At 57.2% G+C, this 22,904-nt stretch overlaps 2 protein-coding genes across 2 annotated transcripts; one reads left to right on the top strand and one right to left on the bottom strand.

Moving 5' to 3' along the window:
• Window positions 1-2,857: 2,857 nt before the first annotated feature.
• On the top strand, window positions 2,858-17,295 carry LOC113207422 (A disintegrin and metalloproteinase with thrombospondin motifs 9). The gene is made up of 21 exons (XM_052271593.1): window positions 2,858-3,157; window positions 3,848-4,065; window positions 5,340-5,492; window positions 6,917-7,066; window positions 7,237-7,387; window positions 7,794-8,140; window positions 8,295-8,572; window positions 8,662-8,832; window positions 8,921-9,720; window positions 9,884-10,048; window positions 10,137-10,277; window positions 10,375-10,614; window positions 10,694-11,263; window positions 11,370-11,582; window positions 12,484-12,657; window positions 13,451-13,787; window positions 13,988-14,174; window positions 14,267-14,406; window positions 14,498-14,697; window positions 14,852-14,972; window positions 15,396-17,295. The coding sequence occupies exons 1-20, from the start codon at window positions 2,888-2,890 to the stop codon at window positions 14,939-14,941; spliced, it is 4,995 nt and encodes a 1,664-aa protein (XP_052127553.1). The 5' UTR covers window positions 2,858-2,887; the 3' UTR covers window positions 14,942-14,972; window positions 15,396-17,295.
• On the bottom strand, window positions 17,174-21,482 carry LOC113207423 (proton-coupled amino acid transporter-like protein pathetic). Its single transcript, XM_026423990.2, has 10 exons — window positions 21,318-21,482; window positions 21,085-21,201; window positions 20,946-20,999; window positions 20,704-20,854; window positions 20,496-20,617; window positions 20,171-20,255; window positions 18,982-19,257; window positions 18,544-18,722; window positions 18,280-18,446; window positions 17,174-17,638 (listed from the first exon to the last, which is right to left on the bottom strand). Coding segments are annotated over exons 1-10 (1,422 nt in total). The 5' UTR covers window positions 21,320-21,482; the 3' UTR covers window positions 17,174-17,369.
• Window positions 21,483-22,904: the final 1,422 nt, after the last annotated feature.

Raw genomic sequence — 22,904 nt, 5'->3', positions numbered from 1 at the left:
CAGTCTAAGTACGGGCGTTGCGGTTGAGCCGCGAGCGCGCACTGTCTCTTTCGCACTCTCACCTTCCCAGTTATCTCTCTATGTCTCACACATTCCAGGCTCCTCGCTGCCGCGCTCGCTGTCCAGCAGCAGCAGCAGCAGCAGCAGCAGCAGCAGCAGCACTAACCGAGCAGTGCGCGTCATTCATTTACGACGGCCCCGCGTCCCCGCCGCCCCGTATACGGCGGCGTCCTTACCGAATGCCTCCGGTGGCACGCTCTGGAGCGCTCTGGAGGCGCTCACGTGTGCGCCGCGCTGCGCACCACTTGCACCGCGATGGCGCGCTATTCATTTTACGGACTCGCGCCTGACTCGTGTGCGCGCGTGTGTGTGTGTGTGTTTGTTTGTGAGTGTGCGCTGCTGCAGGGAGTCACCGCCTGCGGTTCTCGATGCCAGAGGGTATGGTAGTGGTAATTATTTGCAGCGATCAGGTGCGCCGTGATGGAAGGAGGCGGCAGTGGAAAGAGATGTCTTGGAAAATAAACAAATTTATTTTATGCTCGCTCGCTTCTCTCGCAGACTGTCATTAATTCGCTCGGGCCTCGCGCGGCAACCAGCCGGGGTCCTCGCCCCGCCCGCACCCCTGAGGGTGGTGCAGCAGGCCCTCGTCACGGAGAGCTATTTTAAACTGTCGAGAAGAAATCGAAAAGTAAATGAAATATTTCCCTCGAAAATCAAAGGCTGAAACGTTTTTCGGAAAATTAACAAAAATCAATAAAATTCCCGAAATTTGGAAAATGAAAATTCCTTGTTGCTCGCCGGGGTCCTCGCGCTCAGCCTGAGGGAGGGGAAGGACCCCAAAGTGAAGCTTCCCTCCCCCCAAGGAGGGTTAGGGCTCCCCTGGCCCTGGTGGAGAAGGCCGATGCCCCAGAGGAGAGGCCCAGGCCCGCCTCGCAATTACAAATGACTCAGCCGCATGAAGGGGGTTTTCAATAACGATTAGCGCGTCTACTACGGGCCTGCCGGTGCAAGGGTCAAGTATGTGAGCCGTGCATGTGCACGTGTGCGTGTGTGTGTGCGTGAGAGAGAGAGAGAGAGAGAGAGAGAGAGAGAGAGAGAGAGAGAGAAGGGGCGCATACAGGCCTGCCGGCAGACCCCAATTACCTGTCGCCGCCAAACAAGTCTTTTCCCACCTTCGTATCGTCATCATAGCGTGTGTGTTGTGAATAAGCGAGCAAACGAAAAAGGAAGAAAACGAACGGGGAAGAGGAAGGGGGCGAGGGGCTGGTGGCGGCGGCAGGAAGAAGCGCAGCGGCGGGGCGGCTGCATGGGCCTGTCAGGTCGGCGGAACAGGTCTTCATCTCCCTTCGCGCGCGAGTTCTGTTCAGCGGAGAGGAAAAAGGTTTCCTCCCGCACGCTGCTGGGGATCGATTATTTATGAACATCTCTCAAAGCGTTCCCGGTTTGCATCCCGCACGAGTGTGTCCTCAGCCTCTGCCGAACCCCCTGCTCTGGTGGAGTACTCTTCCTGGTCCGCGAAGCTGCAGCCATGCAAGTCATGCAAATCGAGCGCACTCTACTGCGGCTGCTCCCCTGCTGCTCCGCTCGAAATAATTTTGAGCCAATTAAAATGTGGTCCAAGGACTTGCTCTGTGCGCGTGAGTGGGAGGGAGAAGGAGTTGGGGGGGGGGGGTAGAACAGCCAGTAGTGACGCTGCCCCCGCACTAGTGAGCTTTCACTGCCCATTCAGTCAGTCGCACCCACCCGGTGCAAGGCGCCAAGGCCCGGACCGTCAAGCTTCACTTCGCCTCGGCTCGGCGCCAAACTCAAGGACTCGGTGCGCCCCGCCGCCTGTGTAACGCGTTTCAAGTGTGTGACGCTCGGGCAGCGCGGAGGTGCAAGCTGCTGACCCCCGTGACCCGGCGGGTAAGCGCAGCGCGGCGGGAAGAGCGGCGGTGTAGACCGGGCCGGGCACTGCACGCGATGCATTCGAATGAGAGAGGAGGGGGGGGGGGGAGGACAGAGCAACACGACTAAAGTCGCGGAGAGGCTGAATATTTCCGATTATCTCGCGTTCGCCCGGGTGGCGGTGCCAGGGCGCGGTGGCCGCGTGGACTTGGTAATGGCCTCCGCCGGGGACCGGGCGCCCCCGTCGCCGCGCTTACGAACTCGTTCACACCTCATCACCTCTCCTGTCGCCGCGGGCGCCCGGGCCGTGGAGGCGACCTTTCAGCAGCCGCAGCTGCGGCAGCAGGACCGACGCTAGGATGAGGAGGTATGGGAGCGGCCCGAGGAGGGCTTCATGTGAATGCATCTCTCCGATGCTTGCTTCGTGAGCAAGCAATCTCCCCTCCCCTCCCTCACCCGCTCCCGCACCGCGCCGCCCGCCGACGCTCGGACGGTGCACGCGATAATCGCGACAGGGCCGTACCCCCAAACCCTTTGGTATTTTTGGGAGGGGCTAAAAGGAAAAACAACGTGTAGAAAAAAGGTAGTCTGATGTGGTAAATGGGGGGAGTGAGAGGAGGGGGTCTTAAACCGCGTGGCGCGCACGGTGGTGGCGTGCTTGTCGCCCGAGGGAGGAGGGGAGGCGAGTGGGGAAGGCGGAGGTGAGTGAAGGTGAAGCGGCTGATTATCCTGCCATTAGGATGGATGCCTGACGCAGCCCGTCGCCGAATTTAGCAGGGGCAGTGCACCGCGTCGAAAGCGCGCCAAGTCCCGCCGGCGGGCGCTGGCAGCACAGCTCAGCCCGCCGCGCCGCACCGCGCTGCTGCACCGCGCGCCCCGCCCCGCCACGCCCGGCGCACAATGCCGGCCGGGGCGCGGAACTCCCTCTTGTTGTGATGACGGTGCGCAACGCATTGATCGCTAACGAGACGACGACCTTGTTGTTGCAGACGAGGAGGACATGCAGCGGCCGGGGCTCAGCCCGGGGCTCAGCCCGCTCACCCGCGTCGAGATCGTCCACGTCAACGCGTCGGACGGCACGGCGCTGCCGCCGCCGTCGTCGTCGTCGTCCAGGGCCAGGCGGTCCGTGGGCGGCTACCGCTACCAGGACGACGAGGCGGCCGGCCAGCGGGCCCACTCCATGGAGCTGATGGTGGTGACCGACAAGCGGATGACGGACTACCACGGCGAGCAGAACATCATCAACTACGTCCTCACCCTCATGTCCATCGTGAGTATACTACGGCACCCAAGGCGGAACGTCGTAAGCCGGCCGCTTGTCGCCCTCATGTCCCCACATTTGTCGCGGGCGTTTAGATTGGTAGAGATTGGGTGTCTTTTTGACATCGAAGCGGGAGCCCAATGACTTAATTTCGGCATCCTTTCTGACCGAGCCGCTCGCCGAGCCGTTCCACGTGGGCGGCGACACTTTGTAATGAGCTGACACGTACGTCCGGTGACGGCGGCATTTCATATTCCGACCGTGAGCTTGTCGGTCTGCGGGAAGGAGGGGGAGGGGTGCTGGAAAACTTTATGGCATTCCCGCTACGCGTTCCACTGTGCGAGTTACTCCCCCTGTTGCCCAGCACAAGGATGATTTGATGATTTGCCCGTCCCTCTGAGTATAACTCAGAGAGCGGGTGACCCGCGGGTTCAAACACACACGCCTCCTCCGAGTCGTATCGTATTTTCCAGCGGTCAGCCCAACAGCGGTGCCGCCCATCTGCGCGCCGCGCGGGGTAACGCGAAACATCCAAGGTGACGCTATATCGACGCCCGACGACGTCGAAATCGCGTAAACTGTTCGGCTGAAAAATTCATAGAGACGACGTCGTAAACTATAGCTTCGTCTCGAAGCCGAAGCGAGCCCCGGGCGTTGAGGTCTCACTCACATCAGCTTACGCCCTGGCGTGCCCTGCAGGTCGCCATGGTGTACAAGGACGCCAGCATCGGCAACCCCATGACGGTGGCCGTCGTCAAGCTGGTCGTGCTCAAGTCCGACGACCCGGACTTCGTGCCCGAGTCCCGGCGGCGCAGCGGCGGCCGCAGCACCTCCGCGGCCGAGATGCTGCGCCGGTTCTGCCAGTGGCAGAAGGAGCACCACCACCAGGACCACGACACGGCGCTGCTGCTCACCAGGTAGGGAGGGTCAACTGGGGGCCAACTGCGGGTTAAATAAAATCAGGGTACACCCTCAAAAGAAATCATGAAGAATCAAGGAAGAATAAATTTAAAACTCAGGAAAAAATCAATGGAAAATCTATTTGAAAATCAGCTAAAATAAAGAAAAACAATTGCTTGTACGCTTGAATTTCTAGTGAAGAACCCCTCAGGTAAGGTACTCGTCACCGTTGGATGCCGGAACATTGTTTCTTCCCGATTCCCCGCCTGCCACGCTAGCTCGCCCCTCGCGGTTCTAATTACCGGCTGACATTGATGCAGACGCATGGGGCGCCACCACTGGGAGGCACGTGTGATTGTTCTCTCGGCGGCGTGTATATGCACATGAAAGGTCGCTCTCGTACGCGCGCCTCTCTGCTGCCCAGCGGCGGCCGCAGGCGATAAGGAAGTGTGGTGGTGGCCACTCACTCCACCCCCTGCCGCGAGTGTGAGAGTGTGTGGGTGTATATGTGTATGTGTGGTCAGAGGGGAGCCGAGCCGTCATCGCGCCCAGCAGCCTTGACATTCTGACCGACACACGCCGCGCCGTGCCGCCGTACGTGTCCAGCCGGGACGGGACGGGTCGGGCTGCTCGAGGCACTAGTACCCCGCTGTAGCCGTGCCAAAGCGACGGACGCGCCCAGCGAGACGTGTGCGCCCGGCTGTCCGTCAGGCCCGCCAGGCTCGCCGCCAGGACGCGGCATGTGTGTGTATGTGTGTTGCCAGGGCGCGCTGAAATCTGTGAATAATGGCATTTTCCTTATTCGCCGGTCGCTTTCCCCCAGCCTGGCCGGGGCCCGGGCGTGCACTGATTTGCTCGCTTTGGACCAGGTCCCCCGCCCCGCGCCGCCCCGTTTGGCGACGTCGTGAGGCTGCCCGGTTCGGCCTCATTGTGGCTGGTCGGGCTGCAGCGGCGGCGAGCCGGGCGGCGAGCGGTGCCCATATGGGAGGATATCCTCGCCTTTGTATGGAAAAACAGTTACCGATTGACGGAGAGGCACGACGCGACGCGGCGAGGCGAGTGGGTCGCTCTCTTGTCAGGTCATCGGGGACCGGTTTGGTTTGCCCGCTCCTCGCACGTGGACCTGCAAGGGCCGGGGCCTCGTCCTGCCCTGTCGCGTCAGCGTCGCTCGCCCTGCGGGGCGGGGCCGCCTGCTGTCCCTGTCGTGCCTCCTGCTGCAGCCTCCATGCCCTGGCCACAACTCCTGCCTGCCTGCCGACTGACCACACCTCTGTTTGCTATTATGACGCAGGGAGAACATCTGTCGGAACCCGGACGAGAACAAGTGCGACACGCTGGGGCTGGCCGAGCTCGGCACCATGTGTGACCTGAACGCGTCGTGCGCCGTAGTGCAGGACAACGGGCTCTCTGCCGCCTTCACCATTGCCCATGAGCTCGGGCACGTGTAAGTATTACAGACGGTAACCTGCTCCTATGAGTAGGAACTTGAATTTTCTCAATAAGTGCGTTGGTAAATTTTTGAGGAGTTTTCCTTGAGGTTTTTCTAAACCTTCAAGTTTGTTCCGAAAAAGTTTTATGTTTTTCAAATTTTCCCGTTTTTTTCCGGAGAAGTTTTTAATTTTCCGGAAAATTTTCTGGCTTTAAAATATCTAGCTGTGAGCTTGCCCCTGCCCGCCCCTGCCCGCCACCCGCTCAGGTGGCGAGACGGCCTTGTCCCACGGGCCTCCCTCGATAAGTGACTGTTGGCGCCTCGCCGCCCTCCTCAAACTCGCTCGGGGCGTGCCTCGAGGAGGGGCCTGCCCTGTCCTGCCACGCCACGCCGAGCCGCGCCAGCGGAACTCTTTTGCGGACGAGAAACAGAAGCCGTGGCGCTCCGCTGCTGGGCCCCGCGCTTTGCGCTCCCGACATGTGGCGCCGCGGCGCGCCGTTGCGTACGGGGGCCCTGCAGCCCCGGCCCCTCGGCCTGGCAACCGTGTTGGGGAAGGGCCGCCGCCGGGGAGCAGAGGCCTTGAACTTAACATTCGCGGTGCTCTGAAAAAAATAGGCGTGTTGGTGAAAACGTAGCAGCGATGCAGCGATGCCTCTTCGGCGTTTCCCGTTTCCCCTTCGCAAAAATGCTAAGAAAGCTTTTACTGAGATGTCAGGGCATGGGTTCCGCCGACCCTGCTGCTTTTCCCGAAAACACGTCGAGCACCGTTGAATCAAAGTCACCGCGTGTTTTTCCGATTGCACTGCGCAGCGCTCTCACGCTCTGAAGCAGCGCCTCGCGGAAACGGGCGCATTGGCGTCTGCACGTGCTGCGCCAGGCAGTATGTACGCGGCGGTTGCCGCGGCCAGCAGTAGCTTTCGCTTCTGGGAAATAAGTGATTAATTTTGGGGCCGTCGGGGGGGCCTGGCCTGGCCGGCCGCGCGGCCGTTCGGGAGGAGGGCGATCTCCAAGGCCTAGGAGAGCCTCGGGCCTTGAAGTCCGCGGCGGCGCGGGGCGGGTCTGTCTGTTGCCCGTCATCGCCTCGCCTCGCCTCTCCTCTCCACCCGGGCCTTGGCCGGCCACGGCCGCTCCCCCCGACGGCAAGCCTATGGCCTGTAACGCTCAGTAACGCCCCGCGTAACGCCAAAGGGCGTTTATTGCGGCCGGGCTGTAAAACCCGTAACCCCTCCCCACCCCCTTGCCCAATGCCCCTCCTCCTTCGTTGCCCCGCACTCGGCGACCAGAAGCTCGGGGAATAAAAAATAAAAATGAAAACGGCGGAAGCAGCGGGGAATAGAGGAGGGGGGTGTCGGCAGAAGTGTAAAGGCGACGACAAAGCCGCCGGCCTCCGCTTTAAAGAAAGCGAAAATAATAATGGGGTGTAATTCCACCTGTCGCAGGCTCAGCATGCCCCACGACGACGACCAGCGTTGCGACGCCTTCAACGGCAAGTCCTCGATCACCAACGTCATGTCGAGGATGCTGGACCACAACACGCACCCGTGGTCCTGGTCCAATTGCTCCCGCCACTTCCTCACCGAGTTCCTCGAGTAAGTATCGAAGCCTCCCGCCATGGGCGGGCGCGGGCAGCGGGCGCCGGGCTCGCGGCGCGCGGCAACCGGCGCCACAGGCTGCACGTTGGGCTGCCCACCCAGCGGGCGGGCCCCGCGCGCCGCTGCCTCCGTCTGACCGCGGCCCTTGCAACTTGTGTGCCCCGCAGCGGCGGCTACGGCAAGTGCCTCGGCAACGCCCCGTACAAGGACTTCATCACCGAGAGCTCCGCCTCCATCAAGCTGCCCGGCGAGGCCTTCACCGAGGACCGGCAGTGCGAGTTTGTGTTCGGCCGCGGCTCCAAGATCTGCTCTTACATGGTGAGTACACGCCCGCCATTCGCCGCTAAGAAACTTCAAAGTTCCGCCGTTGCGAGCTCCCATGGCGCCTGATAGGTAGGCAACATCTTGCCACTACTGCATGCGTGTACTGCGGGGTGGCCTACCCTAAGACTCGCAGGCGCTGAGCTACGCTACCGACCTCAGGCGCTGAGCTATGCTACCGACCATCCATAATTCACTTCGACTGACGTGGAAGGGGAAGTCTTTTGGGAAAATTTTCCAAGATCTTTTTGAGGGGGCTCCTAAATTATTCCTTTTAAAAGTGTTTATTTTTCCAAATTATTTTGGATGTATTCCAATTTTTTTCTTTTTTTTTTCTGGAAAATTTTCGAACTATAAAATCTCCAAGACTGCCTAATGACTGACGTCGTTCTGTCCGTTCCAGCCAGTGTGCTCGCGGCTGTGGTGCACGACGGACGTGGGCGAGCAGGAGGGGTGCCGGACGCAGCACATGCCCTGGGCGGACGGCACGCCGTGCGGGGAGCGGCGCTGGTGCCAGCGGGGCAGCTGCGTGCCCAGGGACCGGGTGGCGCTGCAGCCCGTCGACGGCGGCTGGGGTCCCTGGCAGGGCTTCGACGACTGCTCCCGCACGTGTGGCGGGGGCGTGCAAAAGTCCACCCGAGACTGCAACTCCCCTTCGCCCGCCAACGGCGGCCGCTACTGCGTCGGCCGGCGCGTCAAGTACCAGTCGTGTAACACTTTCGAGTGCCCGGAGGGCAGCAAGGACTTCCGGTGAGTTGGATAAAGTTTTGTTTCCAGAGAGTAAGTTTTAAATGTGTTGTTGAAAACTAACAAGCTCTTAAATTTTATGTTTAATTATGCATTGAAAAGTTTAGTTTTAATTAACCTGTGGATGTGTGCATCCGGCTCCGGTCTGCTTCTCCAGGCTGGAGCAGTGCGCGCAGTTCGACGGGACCAAGTTCAACGGCCTGGGCAACGACGTCCGCTGGGTGCCCAAGTACGTGAAGGGGGACTTTGGCGGCGGCTCGCTGGACGAGCGCTGCAAGCTGTACTGCAGCGTGTCCAACACCAACATCTACTACAAGATGATGGAGAAGGTGGTGGACGGCACGCCCTGTGAGGTGGGCGCCTACGACATCTGCGTCAGCGGCGTGTGCCAGCCCGCCGGCTGCGACCACGTGCTGTCGTCCACGGCCAGGCAAGGTGAGGTGGTGCCAGCCCAGGTCGGTCGACAGACGAGGTTCTGTCCCCAACAGCGCCCGCCGACGCTGACCCCCTTGTCCTGCCCACAGATCGTTGCGGACGCTGCAATGGCGACAACACGACCTGCCAGGTGGTGACCGGAGCGCACAATCACACTCAGTTCGGCTACACCGAGGTCACCCGCATCCCGGCGGGCGCCTCCAACCTGGACGTCAGGCAGTACGGCTACCGAGGCATGAACAAGGATGACACTTACCTGGGTGAGTGGGCGCGAGCCAAGCTTAGCGCGTACGGCGTTCCGTCGAGCCGTCCATCATGGGTTGATTCCGTTTGTTTCTCGTGTCGCAGCTCTGGTGGACCCAGAGTCCGGCAAGTACCTGCTGAACGGCAACTTCGTAGTCACCCTGTCGCAGAGGGGCATCGTGTACGAGGGCGTCGCGCTGGACTACTCGGGCGCGGCCGAGGTGGTGGAGCGCCTCAACTGCACGCGCACGCTGAACCGGGAGCTGGTGCTGCAGGTGCTGGTCTCGGGCAAGCTCAACCCGCCCGACATCCACTGGGAGTACACGGTGCAGCGGCCGGCCGAGCGCTTCCGCTGGACGCACGCGGACGCGTGGACGCCGTGCGACGCGGCGTGCAACGGCGAGCGGCGGCGCGAGGAGGTGTGCGTGCGCCTGGACACGGGCGGCGAGGTGCCCGCCGAGTACTGCGACCACCTGCCGCGCGCGCCCGCCCCGCAGGCGGAGCGCTGCAACCCCTGCACCGTCCAGTGGCACGTCGTGTCCACGTCGCCGTGCTCCGTCTCGTGCGGCCGCGGCACGCAGACCCGGGTGGTGCAGTGCCTGCAGACGCAGCTCGAGACGCGCGCGTCGCACGCCGTGCACGACGCGTCGTGCGCGCACCTCCCGCACCGGCCCGCCGACGTGCAGGAGTGCGAGGCGCCCGCCTGCGAGACCTACTCGTGGAAGTACGGCAAGTGGCGCGACTGCTCGGTGACGTGCGGCGCCGGGGTGCAGCAGCGCGCCGCCTGGTGCGTCACCAGCAAGGGCGAGATGGCGAGCGAGTCGCTGTGCGAGGCCACCCGGGAGACGCAGCGCGCCTGCCACGACCAGAGCTGTCCACACTGGGAGCTCGTCGACTGGACTCCGGTACGTGTAGCCCACCGAGGGAGCCCGGTAAAATTTTGCCAAAAAGTTATTTGAGATTTTTACAACAAAAAATTGCTTAAAAATTTGAAGGAAAATGAGCAATTTTTAAAAACGAAAATTTTCGATTTTACAATTAGTGTTTACCGCTGTGCTATGTTCACAGTGCTCCGTCACCTGCGGTGAGGGCATCCGAGAGCCGGCTTATGCGTGCATGGTGGACAGCCGCACCGTCTCCCAGGACTACTGCGACCCTGCGCAGCGGCCCAGCATGACCAAGCGCTGCAAGGAGCGAGCCTGTCCCCGGTGGGAGACGGGCGATTGGGAGCGGGTGAGTTGGATCGCCATTAGCCGTGAGGTAGTGGAGCTTGCATTCGTAGCCGTCGGCGGTAGAGTGTAGCGTCGTGCTGTGCTTGTAGTGCTCGGTGACATGCGGCTCGGGTACCACGGTGCGCCAGGTCTGGTGCGCTCAGGACGGGCAGAAAGTGGACGACGGCCTCTGCAGCAGGACGACGGAGCGGCCCGCCGTGTCGGAGCACTGCATGCTGATGCCCTGCCCGGTAGGCTGGAGGCTTTGTGGTAGAACGTCAACCGGCTGTAGCGATGGCTGGAGACTCAACAAAGAGCCGTGTCCTAACCAAACCTACCTTGCTGCAGCTGACCACCACGACAACGACCACGACCACCACCACGACCACCACTCCGCCCCCGCCGCGCTCCGCCGCTCGCGTCCTGGACCGAGACGGCAACGACTGGCTCCGGAGGAACGTGACTCTTCACAACGAGCGCCACCACCACCGCCACCACTACACCGTGGACACCGACGACAACAACGAGCTGCCGCCGCTCGCCGCCCCCGACGGACGGTTCACCTGGCGGTACTCGGAGTGGACTCAGGTGAGGGCGCCGGTCTCCAAACCCACCCGCGTCGTTCGTGCGTCCCGGCCCGGAAATGTCAGACTGGCTTTTGTTTCAGTGTTCCACGCCGTGTGGGTGGGGCAGCCGCCAGCGTCGGGTGCGCTGCGAGGACCTCAAGCTGGGCAAAGCGGCGGAAGACTCGCGGTGCCTCAAGCCGCGGCCGTCGTCCACGCAGCCCTGCTACCTGTCCCGCTGCGCCACCTGGATGACGGGCGAGTGGACGGCGTGCTCGGCGGACAAAACGTGCCAGGCGGGCGCGGCGCACGCCCAGGGCGCCCAGCAGCGTACAGTGGAGTGCGTGGCCACGGACAGCGGCAAGGCGGTGGACGAGTCCTCGTGCGCGGGCGAGCGTCCCGCCGGCGAGCGACCCTGCTCGTGCACGGGCGCGCCCAGGGCCGTCTCCGCGAGCACCGCCGCCGCCCCGGGGTCCGGCGCGGTGGTGCTGGCCTCCTCGGGCGGCTGGAGGACGGGGCCCTGGGGGCCGTGCACCACGACCTGCGGCGGCGGCACACAAGGCAGGCCCGTCGTCTGCTCCTCGTCGGAGTGCGAGGACCAGGAGAAGCCCCCGACGTACCAGACCTGCAACCACCACGCGTGTCCGGCCTGGAGCCAGGACGAGTGGGGCAAGGTAAGCAATCATCCTCAATATTTTTCAATTTTCTTTTCTGGAAAAGTTTCCAATTTATCCAGAATGAATTGCCGGTCTTTATAATCCCCACTCCGCCCTGTTCCAGTGCTCCGTGCCGTGTGGGCCCGGAGGCGTGCAGACGAGGCCCTTCCTCTGCATGTCTTGGCAGAGCGAGGTGGTGCCCGAGGGGAGCTGCGCCGGCGAGAGGCCCCCGGCCGAGACTCGGTCCTGCCGCGGCCCGCCCTGCCGCCCTGGCCCTGGCAACAAGCAGGGGGTGCCCACTAGGGGCTTCACGTGGCGGCCCAGTCCCTGGGGACCGGTGAGTGACGAGGACGAGCAGGAGGTGGTCCCCCGCCGGGCCCTGGCCCCTGTACTGTAGTCTGTTATGACAAGCTCACTGTAGCTCCACAGGATAATGCGAATAATGGAAGTCTAACTCTGAACTTTGAACTCTTCCCTCTCTACTCCTTGTTCACGTTAGGTGCAGTTTCTTCGTACTCCTTCTCTGTCGCCTGAGGCATAGGCGCTCTTGCCCCGCCACGGCAAATCTTCTAGTCACAGCCTTCAACATATGCTTATTACAGCCTGTACGTTGTGGCGTTTGTTTGTGTGCGAGACATTTATGGGATATTTTTTTTCTCGAATCTTGAGACTTATTTTTGTTTTGTTTCTGACACAAATCATCAAAATCTTACGTTTTTGGTTTTTAATTTATACTCGTTATTCAGCAGCTTGCTATTTTCATCATCAAAATTAATGCTTCTATATTTTTCTTTGATATGTTTCATTATCTAAACGTCAAGCTTAATTCATTTTTCTGAAAATCGCACTTTAGCACAGTGCACTTTATGCCGTGGCACAGACATTATATCATTACCCTACCCTACAACTGTTCTCTGTACAGTCTTCCTTCACTTCCACATGTCATTCCTCTTCTCTGTAGCCTTAGGTTACTAATGCAGTAGATAGAACCGTAGTAATTAATACCAATAATAACTGTACATTTCTGTATAATTTTGAGAATCCTGACCCTCTATTTCCTGTGTTAACGGGTCGCCGATGAGGGAAGGCCAAGGCCACCAGCAAGACGATCTGTACGCTTATTGCAATGTGCCATTTTGTGTACGCGTCCCAAACCTCGCCTTCCCTCTCGGCACCGCTCACCGAGCCGCTCACCTTGTGCACGCACCTGTCGCAATGAGGTTCTCATGTCCACGCAGTGCTCTCGAAAATGCGGCGACGGAAAGCGCGTGCGCGAGGTTCCCTGTGTGAACATAAAGACCAACAAGACCGTACAGGAGCTCTTTTGCCGCGCGCGCCGCCGGCCCCGCCTGCAGAGCGGGTGCTACCGCCGGCCCTGCCCCTTCGACTGGGTCGAGGGAGCCTGGTCAGAGGTATCACGCACTCCATATTTTTTGATTTTATTTTTGTTTTGGGTTTATTTCACTTTTTGGTGTGCTCTCGGTTTTTTTGCACCCTTTTTTTGTCTTTTGGTTGTTGTTTTTTTGCGGGCGCTACTCTTGCAGCTTCCTTGTTTCTCCTCTCCTTTAATGCATGCAACGGGCACGATGGGCTGCATGGCATGAATGTTGGTGTTTTCGGCATGTTGTATTTTTATCATCGCAATCATGTATTAAACTGTGCTGTTGAGTCAACCGTTATTTTATTCATTTTATTAGGTGCTGGTTATCAATGCATGACTCTGCCAGAGTAATGGTCTTTCGGTGGGATGCCAGGTTGCTGAATCGCCTCGTCCACTTGCAATTGTAGTAACACTATATGCGCGAGCGAGACGGCTTTGCTACCGTCACCTCACGGCCCGAGCCGGTAGCCAACCCGCCCGCACGCGAGCATGCGGTACAGTCTAACTACGGAACGGTTTACACTGTTTGCGTGTGTAAAGGGTTCTCCTGCCGCCTCTTACCTTATTGCGTTATGGCCCCGATCTTCCTCGAGGCAAGGTCTCTAAAGTCAATTTACTTCTCCTGCACTAAAGAAATAAAAATGAAATTTTGGAACGGTTTCAGTGGGGATATTCTTCTTGAGCATTTTACACATCTCTCGCTATGTTTCTCCTCGTATCGGCCAATGATACATGCATGCAAATTTTCTGATTTTGGTCTGGATTTGGGCACGGCTTTATCGTTCTCACCTGCGCGCTGACACCCCGCTCTCTGGTCCCCGCAGTGCTCGCAGAGCTGTGGCGGCGGCCTGCAGTTCCGCTCGGTGAGCTGCCGGCGGCTCAACGCGTACGGCTGGGTGGACCCGGAGCCCGTGGCGCCCGAGGGTAAGTGCGACCCGGCGCTGGCGCCGCCCACCTCGCAGCGCTGCAACGAGCGGAGCTGCCGCGCGCCCTTCGCGTGGGAGGCGGCCGAGTGGGGGCCGTGCTCGCAGCCCTGCGGCCGCAAGGGCCGACAGACCCGACGCCTCTTCTGCAAGCGCGCCGACGGCCGCCGCGCCCCACGCTACCGCTGCCCGCGCGAGCAGAAGCCCGTCCGGAAGCGCAAGTGCAACCAGCGGAAGTGTAAGTAGGAATATTCCCGAATTTTCCATAAAGGTACTTTTGGGAAATTTGTCAAGATTTTTCTGAAAATATCTGAAATTGTTTCTTTCAGATTTTTAATTGTTTCAAATTTCTCTGGAAATATTTCGATTTGTTCCAATTTTCCATGGGAATGTTTTCTTGTAAATCCTTGCTCACCCTCTTTGTCGGCCCTCGTGCAGGTGGGCTCAGCTCGTGCGAAGAGGCGCGCCGCGTCACCGGCTCCGTCCTGGACGCCGAGTACCAGCTCGTCGTGGGGGGCAAGAACATGTCCATCTACTGCTCCGGCATGAACGGCTCCGCGCCCCTCGAGTACCTCACGCTGCCCGCCGGTGAGCGGGACAACTACGCCGAAATCTACGATCAGAGGTGCGGCTGGAAACTCCGACTGCGCGATCACGACGGCGACGATCTGCTTTTGTCGTGAATTTGTTTTCAATAACTGCCTGTCCTGGTTGCAGCCTTATACACCGCCGGTCATGTCCGTACGGCGGCATTCGCAATGAAAACTGCTCTGTGTGCACGACGAACAAGCGCAGTCCCTACGGACTGACGATCTTCACTCGAATACGACTCGATGTGAACTCCCTCCGCGTGAGAAGTAAGCATCAAGCGTCTTTGAGAAGTGACCCCGCCTGACGCGATGAGGCAAAGGAAAGATTCCCATTTTCACCTGCACCTTCTGCTTTCAGCGGACGACTGGGCGTTCTCCCGGCAAGCCAAGGGGAACCACCAGGTCAAGTACGGCGAGGCCGGCGACTGCTACTCGTCGCTCAGCTGCCCCCAGGGGAGGTTCGCCGTCAACCTCCAGGGCACGGCCTTCAAAGTGTCGGAGGCCACGACCTGGGCCGAGTACGGCAAGGACCCCTCCATCCGCGTCAACCGCTACGAGGTGGGTATATTAGTGGTGACCTTTAAATCCGCGGCCTCACGTTTTGTTTTCTTCATCGCGGTGACTTGTTTGGTGAGGAAGTTGCCGTGGAAGTATGTGGATCGCTTCCGCGCGTGATGTGGTCGGTCGCGTGCTAACTGCCGTTGTTGTGCAGGGCGGGCGGAGGGTGACGGGGCTGTGCGGCGGCTACTGCGGGGGCTGCCGCCCCTTCCAGGGCCTCAAGCTGGACGTGCTGCCGCCGTAGGGGCGCCACAGCCGTGCCGAGGGGAGGTGAGGTACGTCGTTAAACTCTGCTCTCTAGTGCGAGTGCGTCACGTTTAAGGGTTATGCCGACCCTCATCCCAGTGAGAAATGCGGATATCGAATAGTGTATTTCGACTAACGGAGGAAGAAGAATAGCGGGTAGAACATAAAGATTCCTGATTGGCCAAACGCGTACCCCCACGCCTGGCGTGACGTAGAGGCGGAAAGCTCTCGACCAATCGGTAACGTTTATGTTCTACCCGCTGTTTTTCTTCCTCCGTTAGTCGAAATACACTATTGATATCAAAACGATATCGGACATCAGAAAAGTGTCGATTTCGGGCCCATTTTCATATCAGTTCTGAGTCAGAGGCTTGAAAACGATATCGTTCTGATATCAATCCGATATCGCTTAAAATTCATTTCGCACTGGGTTGGTGTCTCTCTGCCATCAGACAACACCTCCTGGTTTTGCCGGAGGCGCCATCCAGCGCCCTGAAAGAGTGCCACCCGCGGGTCCACCGGGAAAAAGGGAAGCCCGGAGAAATGGAACCCGGAGTCGCGGAAATCTAAGGCGATCGCTCGCCGATGTGCTCGACGCGCAACGCCGTGCCGTGACCAAGTCCACGCGAGGTCCCCGTTGCGTCAGCGTCACCCTGCATCCTCCTACCCACTTCCGTCCCCGTCAAGAAGCAAAAACTTGGCCGCCTTCTACTGCCCGGCATGTAGTCATTTCCACGATTGCTTTTCTCTGCTGCCGTCGATATTTTTGTAAATTTATGAAAGTAACTTTGCCCAGACTTTGGTCGTCCTCGTCCTCGTGCTGAGCACCGTTCAACAAGTCCACTACCGGCGCTTTATTTTCTGTTAAACGTGGTAAAATTGTGGCTAAACTTTTGTGGACCGTGCCATAGATTGTATTTTGAGCCCGTGTGACAGCGTTGGCTTAGCCCAGGCGTGATGTTTCAGACCACCTACTGCCATATTTGACTCACGCTCGTCTGGCTTGCGGGCCGGTCTAACGACTGATCGAAACTATATGCGCCACAACATTGTGATACTGTTCTTCTCTGTATAAATCTCCTCTGCCATCGTAGTATCCATACGGATGGCTTTCACCAATGGACCATCCACTCGACTGCCGACTTCTGATCTGCCCTTTATTTCTGCCTACTGCCTGTGTTACCTATGGGGTTTCAATTTTAGTCCGTAATTAATTTTTAAGTTTCAGGAGGTTCCATATCTCCTATGGTTCTGTTCCTAAATGGCTGTGCATGTCAGCAATGCAATTGTTGTGAATGCCCATTATGTTGTGTGTGGGCATTCCCTCATGTATGATTGTACGTATGTATAGGTATGTATGAAAGTGTAAGTATGTATGTATGTACGTATTACTAGATGTATAGGTATTTATTTATATAAACTGAAAAACTTCTGTGTTAGCTGAAAGTTGAATGTTTGGTGACCAGTGGCTGACAACGTCTAATGTCTAGGTGGTTTATCTTACATCACACGTGACAGTTTGGTAAGTGTCATTATTTATTTTTGGAAGAATGTTGTATGTTCTTTAGTCCATGTGGACCACCTGTACCTGGTATGCATCCATATATACCTGAGTGTTATAATGGTATTTGACATTGATGTCTGAGTTGTTATAGGCTAAATTATTTCTTTTTAATGAATATACTATACAAAATGTTGAAAACGAGATCGTGTCATAATATATCTGTAATTCTTCTCTCCATGTACCATGTTGAATGAATGCTTTTTGTTTGCCAATGAGTGGAGGGGCAGAGGTGACACATGTTGTTGGCGCTCAATCTTAAATATCTTGTCATCTCATCTAAGATCATAATTTTTCTGACTTAGTCATTTCCATAATGCCTAACTGTAAGATAGTTTTATCATCCAATTCATGTCCTCTCCCTCTTTCTATGCCTTTTAGTTAAGCTTATAATGTACAAAGCTATTTTATCATTGTTGAATCTCATCTTGTAACTACTGCTGCCATACCAGTCGCTCTGTATGTACATATGACCTTAAAACCGTCACCCTACATCCCCTTAAGTTACCATAATCACCATTAATATTTCAATGATTTTTTTTCTCTTGAATGCTTGTAAATAAAAACAAGATCTGATTATTAATGTAGAAAACTCAAGTGATCAAGCCAAATACCTTGTAAAATAAGAGACCAATTTGTTGCATTAAAATACCACACTGCAGACTGGTATACTATTTGGCTGTTACTTGTGTTATTTATTGATAAATATAATTATCACCACTGCCATACAATAATTTTGTGTATCATCAGTACGCAGAAATAAACATAAACATTTTCTCAAAAATATCATATCTTTATCTTAATTTTACTTACACTTACTCTTCTTTTCAAAAAAATTGTTCAAAACACTAATCTTTTCCAACCACTATGTGCGTAGTGTGTCTGTGTTGGCATAGAAGTTGACGAGGTTGATGAGACTGGTCGTCGTTCCTAGAATGAGGGCGCACACGCCGAAGCTGATGATGGCGATGTTCTTGTAGACCTTCCAGTTGCCCCTCCCCCGGCCGCCCTCCTTGTCCCAGAACACGACCATGTCGATGGCTGGGGGCAGGATGAGGCCGAGAGAGGCGAGACACAGCGCGCCAATCAGCGACATGAACACCTCCAGGGTCGGCACCGCCACCGCGATGACCACTGCACACACCATTACGACCAAATCAGACACCCAGCAGCTCTACACCAGGGGGGGGGGGGGATTTTCACCGCTACATTCGTATTTATACCAGGCGGCTGACTCTCGCCGCACACATTCGTAGTTATACTGTACCGCATGCGCGCGTGCGTGCGGGTTGCCTACACTGTAATTTGGGGGTGTCTAAAAAAGGGTTTGCTACAGGATCCCGAGCGACATTTGGAGTCTACTTTTGAGACATCTTTGGGGTATAGATTCTAGACATCTTTGCCCATACTACTCCCACGGCACAGTCCCGGCTTTGAGCATGCAGTTGTGAGGGTGTAAAGGACGTGAGCGCCTCTCCTTTCAGAGCTCTGGACCTTTGCTGTGATGTGGGAATGGCATGAATCAAGTATATTTTCTTGGAACAAGGTAAACGTCCTTGGAACGAGTCAATTTACTAAACCTGTGCTGGGAAATTTACACTTGTTCCGAGAATATTTACTTGACCTTGTGGAGTAAGCAGTACCTGACTTTTCATTTTCTATATATTTCTGTGATATATTTAATGTGAATAAAAGATTTCTATTCTATTTCTATTCTATTCTAGGACGCGGCACAACCTGGAACAAAGGGGCGAGCGAGACGCGAGAATACGCACCCGTCAGCGTCCCCAGGAACAACCGCAGCAGCGTCTCGTTGCGCACACTCTGCTCCCCGTACCGCCTCTCCACGGCCTTCATGATGATCTCGAAGGGCACGTAGAACTGCAGGAAGTACGTGAAGAAAATGGCGATGGACATCATGATCTTCACCGACTGGGCCAACCTGTTGTCCGAAAGGCCGAAGGTGTTACAGGTGCACACGGACATGTCCGTCGCCGTACGACCAACCCCGCGCGATCTCCAGTGGAGTCTCCACGTACCCCTCGGCGACGGGCAGGTTGAGCGTGATGGCGTCGCTCGTCTCATCGCCGTACTTGAGGTACCCGAAGAAGCCGACCGTGGTGTACAGTACGGTCGTCACGGTGAAGCCGAAACCCAGCACTCCCGGGCAGCCCGGAAACCGTCTGGGGTTCTTCATGTTGTTCTCCAGAGGCATAACCTGTTACGGGTCAAACATGAGGGACTCAGTAGGTATACTATTTGAGCATAATCATTTTGTTGACCGCATTGTGTGCGAGACGGAACAGTCGCGCTGGAAGGGGAGGGCGAGCGCGAGGCCAACTGCGAGGAGCCGGGTAGGCCGCTCCGCACGGCTGCCATGGCCGGCGGGCTTGCCTACCCACGCCACCGCAGGCGCCCGCCCGCTCGCCGCCGCTGCCCCGCCCTCCCTGTGGCGCTGCGCCTCCGCTTCGCCTTACCACGCCGATGCCCTCCAACGCGAAGATGACGGTCGAGAAGTAGAGCGGCACGGTCGAGTAGTGGCCGACCGCTTTGCGCTCGGAGGGCGAGGGCACGTCGCGCAGCATGTAGTAGAAGCAGATGATCATGCCGACCATGATGAGCGCGTTGGCCAGCATGGACGAGGGCGACAGGTACTTGAGGTCGCGCACCACGATGAACAGCAGGACGAAGGGCAGCGTGCACACGATGTACACCCGCAGGTCCTGCACGGGGTACTCGTGGTGCTCCATCACCTGACCGCCGAGAGGAACAAGGCCGTTCACGGGTTGTTCACAGGATCGCAGGGTACACTGTCCACCTGGGGTGTCCAGGAGCTGGGCTACTCAAGTCATATGTCTCAGGAATTCAAACAACTACCGGGTACGTTCCCGATACCTTACATTGCGCCATTATGAGGAAGTTGCCCGATAAGAGGAACAAAAAGAAGGTAGCGCTGAGGAGGTGGCGTGGCGTAGCGCCGTGCCTAAACAAAGCAGAATGCGGGCGACCATACTGTGTTTTGTCGCAAGTGGATGCATCCACATGTGTGATCATAAATCAAGTTTTGTTGAATTTCTAAAGAAAAATTGGGTCCATACTGGACCGGCGTAACAATCTTGTGTCAAAAAGTGCTTCTGTAAAGTTTGGCTTCGGAAAAGTAAGTTTATACCGGTTTATACAATCTTCTAAACCGTCCCGGTGTCGTTGTTTAGGTTAGTGTACGCGGACATATCGCATTGGTACAATTTTAACTCAATGATAATGACTCAACTGTCGTAAAAAGCTTTGGTATATAGGTGGTACCAAGGTGCTGGGTGCATAGGCCCCTTCTAAACTGTTTGAAATCTAACGACACGCATCCTAACCTCTGCTAGACGGTCGCTCATCTTCTGCTTTGGTTAGGGACGGCGCTACGCCACGCCACCTCCTCATATACTCGGTCTAGCGAAAGAGTGGTCTGAATAGCATGGGCTCTTATGGGCGGGTATATAAGGCCTCGGCGCACTCTTTCGCTAGATGGACCGTAGCTACCTTCTTCTTGTTCCTCTTATCGGGCAACTTCCTCATAAAGACCGTGGCTCATCCATGTGACTTACGTCGCCCACCTGCTGGTCACCTCAGATCTACAGTGAGGGCCTCCCTCACTGCTCGCACCGTGAAACGCACCTGCTTCATGTTGGACGCGATGAAGACGAGGTAGATGCAGCATGTCCCCAGGAGGTTGAGGGACATGAGCCAGTTGACGCTATGCCTGCAATGAGATCATCCTCGGCTATACTACAACAAGCCCTCCTTGTTCCCGGGCCGGCGGCGCGTTGCGGGCGCCGCATGATCCCCACTGACCTGCCCCAATCTGTCCGGCCCCCGCGCCCCGCTGACCGAGACCTTGATCCTCTAAGTGATCGCTACTCGGCGAGGGCCGCCATGGCCGCGAGAGGTCGGGTCGGTCCGGCCACTTAAGGAGGTTCAGCGGCGCGCAAGTACGACTTACTTGGCTATTCTCGACAGGAATCGGGTCCTTTTCGGCCCCGTTTTGAAGCCCAGCTCTGCGACCTCGGAGAAGTCCAGCTGCGGCACGCGCTCCCGGTGATAGAGCTCGTGTGCGGAAACGACCTGAAAGGGCGAAAGCGTCAGCGAGTGTATACTTTTTTGGAGCGCATCCCTCGATGGGTGTCCGCTGCAGACTGAGTGTTACGCACCAGCATGTGGACGCAGTACGTGCATATGAACCCTACGACTGGGGTGACGGCGAGGGAGAACCAAAGGCCTCCGTTCTGAACCGCCTTTGGCATGCCAAGAATACCCGATCCCATACTGCCCTTCATGAGATGCACGAGGGAGTCGACTTCACTGCAACGCGAATGAGGCACGGTCAAAGTTTCTCTCCAAAAGTAACATTTGAAGAGAAGACTGACTCTGGCTGGCACCCTCAAGAACTTACTTGGTAGGATGTTTAATGTCTCTGAGAGCAAACGGGTCAAAGTCGCCTCCCCGGCTGCGTACAGAAAGATAAACATGCCTCAAATTCCGTTCCGGGACGTCGTTCATCGCAGGCCTCCCGGCCAGGTGCTGACGCTCACCTCTCGACTGTGGAGGTGGTGGTAGTGGTGGTGGCCGCGGGGACGGTGACCGGAGCGGTGGTTTGTGCCGCATCAGTCGTCCGGTCTGGGCCCGCCTTCCCTGGAGGTCTCTCGGCCCTTAAAAAAAAACGAGCCCGTATTGAAAAAACAACATGGGTACTTATTTCCTGTGCGTTGTTCGTCTTCGGCATGCGGTGAGACGAGCGGCACACAGGACACAGGACGGCGCTTACATGTTGGCGGGCAGCAGGTGGGCTCAGCGTGCGCTCGTCAGACACACTGCACCACGCGGAGTCCCTCGGTCTTGGTGTCCGGCGCCCAGAGCGCCCGCGCTGTCACTGTGCGCGCTGTGCGGCCCCGCGGCGGCGCCACCCAGGAGGGTGGGGGCCCCGGGCCCCCGGGCTCCTCTAGGGCGGCGGAGCAGCGCGGAGCAGACGGAGCACCGGCCGAGGCCCCCGCGGCCCCCGCGGCCGCTCCGCGTCCAGCGCGTTGTCTGCAGGTCTGTCTGAGCATGGGAGGGGGGAGGGGGTGGCATCGCGGCCGGGCCGGGGACCCCAGTTGCACCTGACACCGTACACCTCGACTTTGGCATAACCGGGGTACACAATAGACAATGCGCACTTAAGCAAGGCATAGTGAGCTCCCCTCCTCTCCCGTTTCCATTCCGATTAATGATGTCAGGGTTTTGAGTTACAGGTGTTATGCATGTATGTTTTATGTTTATGTTAGAATACTGATTTACTGGTCGTTTCCTGTCTTCCGCCATCCCTGAGCCGCATTCGCGTAACCTTGGCCATGGAAAAATCCTTGATGCGATCAGTGCCTCGGACATATTATTGGCTGCCAATTGCTAAGAGAGGTCTGGTCGTTGGCGGGGCAGAGTGGGGCGGGGCGAGGTGGGGCGTTCCACGCGCGCACCCGCGCGGAGGGTGGAGAGGGCGGGATTGAGTACTTTGGGTGAGGTGGGGCGGTGGGGCGGGGCAGTCGTCGCGGTGGTCCTTGTTTCGCGCCTGTTCTGCTTGAGCGCCTCTTGTGCGCACAAGTTGAGCATTTGGCACAAGGACGAACTGGTGCCGCAATGCCAACGTTGGCATTTCGCATAATAAGGGGAAAACCTCTTTTCTTTAAATTGTTTCTTTTTTTTTACGGACGTCTCCGAGCGGCACAGCGTGTCATCTCACTCGCAAGGTCCGTTCTTCCAACTCGGCAATGAATGAATGCAGCCTTGAGTATCTATTCCCATCTCAGAGGCAGCCACACTCTGGACCGTACCGACGCACCGCTCACGCCGCACGTGCCTCACCCCTCACCCCGCCCCCTCCAGTAACGACATGTGACGGGTGGCGCACCTCTTGGACAACTTGACATGCACGGGAGGAGTGCGACCCGCACTTTGCAGAGGGCAGTAATGGATACAGTGCACAGCATGAGTCACTCGACTTACGGACGCGAAGGAAAAATCCCTTGGTCAAGTTGTCATGGCGTTGGTGGGAGGGGAAGGACGCTAACAATGGAATATGAATAGACCGATCGCACAGTCAAAAAGCCGAAAGAATGGTACTTTCTTCTTGGAAAAGGGATATTTTTGGATCTTTATTTTGAAAATCGTGCGTCACTCGCAATATCGGTTGTCTTCGAATTCAGTCTGTGATGCTTTTACTGTCACTACTTTTCATTGGAGTTCAATGTGAAATCAATTCCAAATTTTTATTTCATAATTTTAAAAACTCTCCTGAAATGTCATCAATCTCATCCGAATGCCGGATACACTACCCACCATCACACACAACTGACTTGACCAAAACGGGAGGAGTTGCATT

Source organism: Frankliniella occidentalis, unplaced genomic scaffold (assembly GCF_000697945.3).
Source record: "Frankliniella occidentalis isolate FOCC.00 unplaced genomic scaffold, Focc_3.1 Scaffold167, whole genome shotgun sequence".
Taxonomy (NCBI): Eukaryota; Metazoa; Arthropoda; class Insecta; order Thysanoptera; family Thripidae; genus Frankliniella; species Frankliniella occidentalis.
Note: the sequence above shows the minus strand (reverse complement) of the source record. Positions and strands in the feature narration are given on the sequence as shown.